This window comes from Myotis brandtii, unplaced genomic scaffold, assembly GCF_000412655.1.
Source record: "Myotis brandtii unplaced genomic scaffold, ASM41265v1 scaffold157, whole genome shotgun sequence".
Taxonomy (NCBI): domain Eukaryota; kingdom Metazoa; phylum Chordata; class Mammalia; order Chiroptera; family Vespertilionidae; genus Myotis; species Myotis brandtii.
Genome location: NW_005355708.1, coordinates 5,297,591 through 5,303,160, shown reverse-complemented (window position 1 = coordinate 5,303,160; position 5,570 = coordinate 5,297,591). Strand labels below are relative to the sequence as shown.

At 55.2% G+C, this 5,570-nt stretch overlaps 1 protein-coding gene across 1 annotated transcript in view; it reads right to left on the bottom strand.

Moving 5' to 3' along the window:
* Positions 1 to 5,570, bottom strand: part of STAC2 (SH3 and cysteine rich domain 2) — a 14,330-nt gene that overhangs the window by 6,790 nt on the left and 1,970 nt on the right. The window contains exon 2 of the mRNA XM_014536221.1: positions 5,380 to 5,550. Coding sequence (XP_014391707.1) covers positions 5,380 to 5,550 — 171 coding nt within the window. The remainder of the gene's footprint in view (positions 1 to 5,379; positions 5,551 to 5,570) is intronic.

Sequence of the window (5,570 nt, the reverse complement as noted above, 5' to 3'; positions counted from 1 at the left end):
TTTTTTGATTTGAGAGAGAGGAAGGGAGGAGAGAGAGATAGAAACATCAATGATGAGAGAGAATCATTGATCGCCTGCCTCCTGCAGGCCCCCTAATGGGGATTGAGCCCACAACCTGGGCATGTGCCCTGACCAGGAATCAACCATGACCTCCTGGTTCATGGGTCGATTCTCAACCACTGAGCCACACCAGCCGGGCTGCCTCCATCTGCTTTCCACACAGGGAGGTGATCCCTGACCTTGCTAAAAACTTTTCATGGCCCTAGCCAGTTTGGCTCAGTGAATAGAGCCTCTGCCTGCAGACTGAAGGGTCCCAGGTTTGATTCCGGCCAAGGGCACATGCCAGGTTTGTGGGCTCGATCCCCAGTAGGGGGCGTGCAGGAGGCAGCCAATCAATGATTCTCATCATTGATGTTTCTATCTCTCTCTCCCTCTCTGAAATCAATAACATATTTTTAAAACACACACGCACACACACACAAACTTTTCATGGCTCCTCAGGACCCAGCAAAAGCCCTTGCTCCAGACATGAAACTCTGCAACTTGGGCAAACCTGCCTTTCCAACCCAAGCCTTCCGCCTACCACCCGGGCACGAGGGCTTGGACTTATCCGTGCTTTATGCCTCTGAGCTATGGACTTATTTGTCCTCTTCTCTGTCTCATCCAATTAATACCCTCTTTATCCTTCAGGATTTCCAGCGACTCTTCCTCTTCCGGGAAGCTGTCCCTTCTGCAGGAATTCCATTTAGTGGAGCCACTCCCTCCTCTGGGGCCCGTTGCGCCCAATGCTGACTTCCGTTATAGCTCCAATCAGGTTTATGTTGTTATTCACTTCTCATCCTCCCGACGGACTGTGAGCCAGCCAAGGGCAGGGGCAGATGCCTCCCACCTTACAGGACCTGCACGCATAGTAGCTGCTCGGTCAATGTTGGCTGATAAATGAGCAAGTGGCTGGAATCCTAAATGGAGCCATTTGGAGTACAGAGTGGATCCTGCAGGGAGGCCAGGGCTATTTCCACTGCTCACCCTAACCTACCACTCTTGAGTCTGCCCAGAGTGAGACCTGGAATCTTCTCTACCTAGATTCTCGCCCCACTCCCCTCCAGTTGAGAGCCCCCTTACCCCGGCCTACTCCTTTCCACCAGTGATAGAAAACGGGGGCCAGAAGCCTGGCTTCAGACAGGAAGACTTGGCCAGGGTTCCCAGCTGGCACACCGGGCAGCCTGTGTGCCATGGCAGCCAGCCTGGCAGTGGTGCCAAGAGGATGGAAGTGGGGGCCCCTCCAGCCCTGGGGAGGTCATCGGGCAGCAAGACGGATGAGGGGAGCAGAGAGGGAGATGTCTGGGCACAAGGTAGGCCTGGTGTGCCACTGCCAGCTGTGAAGCCAGAACCCTGGGGTGTCTGGCACACCGAGCTGCCCAGCTCCATCCAAATGCAGCTTCCTGGACAGCACTGTGGGCTTCTTTGTGTGCCTGTGAGAATCGGGGCCCCAGGCCCCGGATGCCTGCACGCTGAGGCAGAGGTGCAGGGCCAGGGGGACAATGAATTAGAACACGAATGTGATCTATGGGCCAAATGTGGCTCTGGGGGCTTTCACAGGCCCAGGGAGGCAAGGGAACCCACTGCTGCCCAGAGGCAGTGGACACAGAACACACGAGGTCTCTGGAAGTCTATGCTGGAGGTGGGGGCGGAACTAAACCTGCTGTCTAAAGGCAAGTCACTTCCCTTCCTCTCTCCGAGCCTCAGTTTCCCTACATCCAAGAGGAAAGAGGTAGGACTATATGCTCTCTAAGCAATGCAAGGCTCTGAGTCCAAAAACATAAACTTATAGCTATAAGGGGCTGTCACTGTCAGTGAGCTGGAAGTGAGTTAGCACTTTTTATGCAGCATCTCATTAATCCTGGCACTACCCTCTGAGGTGGTGACAATGACCCCACTTTCAGATGAGGAACCGAGTTTCATAGGGGTAAGTCACTGACCCACGAGTCCTCAGCTGGGAAGTAGCAGAGCCAGGACTCGAACCAGTGTCTTTAGCTGTTGAGCCCAAGTGAGCAGGAGCCTCCTGGCCCTCTGTGCCCTGCCTTGGCCCTCACCTCTGCCCCTCAGTTGCTCTATGGGCTTGTCTGCAGGCCAGTAACACCATTTAGGTTAGCAGGGACTTGAAAGACTGGCTATGTAGAGCAGTCCCTACCCGATCCCCCTCACGTCCCCTCAGAGTGGTTGTCTGTGTGGGTCACCTCTGTGACAGGAAGCACACCTCTCTTGGGACAGTCACTCCATCTTTGGGCAGCTGCAACCACTGGAAAGTGCTTCCCTATATAGAGCCGAACCCTGCCTCCTGCCATTTTTGCCTGTGGGTCCCTGTTCCTCCCTTGGCTCCAGAAAGAGCTACTCCCTCTAACACATATCAGTCCTTCAAATATTTTAAGACATCAATCATATCCCCCCTCCCAAGGTCATCATTTTCATAGCAACCTCACAGGATTTCCATAATCCTCCCTATTCTCCTTTCCACTGGCCCCCTGGCCTCAGGGCCACCAGCCACCTCTGTAGGGTTCCAGAGGCCTCGGGAACAAAAGGTTCCCCAGCACCAAGGCAACCCCAACTCTGTCTGAAACTCACTGGCTCTGTGTGGGCCCCACATACCACCTGGGGTAGCTGGCAGATGTCAAGGGCTCTGGTTGGAGGGCAGGAAGCATCACCCCTGGCAAATGGCTTGATGCCTGCTCGCTCCAGAGACATCCGGCTTGGCTACACGATGTCATTTTGGCCCAGCCTGGCCAAGGATCCCCATTCCTGGGACTCCTAGTTCCCAGAGATGATCTTTCCCCATCTCCCCATCAGCTATCTTTTCGGTGCCCGCACTGTTCCAGGACCCATTCCCTGGCAGGGGGAGAACTTGCCATGTACCCTGGTGAGCTGGGCCCTCTCTTGGATCCTATTCCTCCCAATGCACCTGGAGCTTGTCTGGCTTGGAGCCTGAACCACCAGCCCTATTCTTCTGAATTCCTCCCCCCTTCCCCATACCCTAGACGAGGGGTGGGAATGTCAGGTTCGCAGGCCGTATAAGGCCTGCAAAATCACTTGGTCTGGCCCTGCCAAGGCCTTAGGGGTGAGTTAATTAAATGTTTAACCAAATAGAGCAGGCTAATTTGATAATTTTGTATGGCCCAAGAATGATGTTATGAATATCCAAATGGCCCTTGGTAGAAAAAAGGTTCCCCACCCCTGCCCTTGACGGTCCCTTCTCTTCTCAATTCCCCGTGGTACCTCATCACTTCCTGCCAGCTCCTGAAAGGGCACTAAGCAGCTGGAGGTGGGTGTTGGTGGACTTAGCACAAGCTGACTCAGATGGCAGAGCTGGCATGGCAGGGTCTTCCCAAAGATGGCACCAAAGGGGGTGATTGCGGGCCCTGTGTGGTAGTATGGGATGGGGGCCCAGAAAAGGGGATGCTGACACTAGGAAGGTGGCTGAGTAGCTTGGATGCAGGGATGAGACCCAACCTTAGGGTGGGTAGAAGGATGGATTTGGCAAGAAATGCCCAGAGGGCCCAAACACTGACAGTAAGCCTGGAATGTTGGCTTACTGCCTGGTGAGTACCAGCCCCCTCTGTTGTACCTGCCTCGAACTGAGCTGGGTGGGCAGCAGCCAACCCTCTTCCTTTCCTCTCCCCCACTGCTACAGTCTGGAGATAGAAGTTTCTTTGAGACAGGTTGGGGGAGGAGAATGGAAGGAGGCTGGCAAGGGTCCTGAATTATTCTCTCTCTGCCCACCTGTGCCCTCCTGACCCCCAGCCCAGCTTGTTACTATTGAGTTATTACTGAGCCCTTCACAAGGGGTGGCATAGGGGAAGGGAGCAAAGGCACAGCGCGGCCAGGCCAAATGTGCACCCTACCTCCGCCCCTGCTCCTGGGATATCCAAGGCTCAGACCCAGAGGTGACTGGCATTGGAGGGTCCTTGGGCAGGGAGGAGGGCAGTGCACACCTGCCAGGCACAGCCTCCCCCTGCCCACACAGCTGAGCTCGCAGCCTGCTGATTGCTGAGGCAGCACTGCCCAGGGCCCCTGCCTGCGTTCACTCCTGCCTGCTTGTGGGGAGCTCTTAAGGAAGGGGCAGAGCTGCCAGGCCTTGGTGTGGGAAGCAGACCCCCTGGTCCCTGGGGAGCAAGGAGGGGGATGGCGGATGTCTGTCCAGGGTGACTAGAGGCAACGGAGAAGGTCAGGGGCCTTGGACCTCGGGATGGGGCTCCGCTCCCGGGACCCTCTGCTGGAAAGAAGCTGTCACAAATATTCCAAGCACTAGCCTCCTGCCCCAACACCTCTTTCCTTTCCCAGTAGACACTTGACTTTCTGAGGGGGAGTTAACTCTGTGGTCTGAGAGCCCAGGGTCTCATTCTCAGAAGGGGCCAGGAGAAGGTCAAATGTATATCTGATAAAACAACAACAACAAAAAGAATTTTAAAAATGTCTATCTGAAGACTTGGACATGAAGACCCACGGGGTCCCTCTGGTTTAGGGATGGGGAGCTTGCTGCGGTGCCTCAGCCAGACTCCACCCTGGCTTTACTCACCTCCCCCTGGTCACTCCCTTGATGACCTTGACATTGAATTAACCTTATATCCTGGGGGTGGGGGTCAAGACGGAATGAGGAGGAAGATGGGCATAGGAGAGAACTACAGATGGACTGGAGGTACCAGGGGCACCCAAAGACCCCATCTACTTCTGGTCCTCACTGCCTTCCTCCTCTGGGTGACAGGAGCAGGGAGGAAACAAATTACCCGGCGAAAGGGAGAGAGAAGGAGGTCTTGGCCGCTCAGGTTGCTTCCCGCAGAACTTCTTGCGGGTCAGTTGTGAGCACCTACCAGTGGTTCTCAACCTTCTGGCCCTTTAAATACAGTTCCTCATGTTGTGACCCAACCATAAAATTATTTTCGTTGCTACTTCATAACTGTCATGTTGCTACTGTTTGTACAGCACCAAGAGGGAACTCTAAGGTAAACTATGGACTTCCGGTGATGATGACGTGTCAATGTAGGTGCATCCTGTGTAACAAATGTTCCACTCTGGTGGGGGATGTTGATCATGGGGGAGGCTGTGGTGTGTGTGTGGGGGGGGGGGGGGGGGGGGGAGGTGGGAGGCTTGAATGTGAGCGACGCCCTCACCCGCTTCAGCGCCAGGAGCCTGGGCTCCGCCTGACTTCACTGGGGAATAATTTATTCACTGTGACTCCCGCAGGAGTAACGATCATACATAATTAGGGTTAATTATGACATTCATTAATTACGATGACTTCTCTTTTTTGCTTGTTACGCGCCCTATCCCACCCCCACCCCCCTGTCCAGATCGCGGGGTGGGGGGAGAGCGCGTCCCCAGACTAACCCGGTTGGGAGGGGGGACGCAGGACTGCGGCGGGTCGGAGACACTCAGAGATAAACACGCAGAGATGCCCGAAGAACGCGGGAGAGACGCGCCCTGAGATACCGAGACAGAGACAGGCAGGTGGCAGAGACACAGGCAGAGAGACACAGGCAGAGAGGGGGGCAGGCGGAGCTGCACCCCCAGACCCGGCG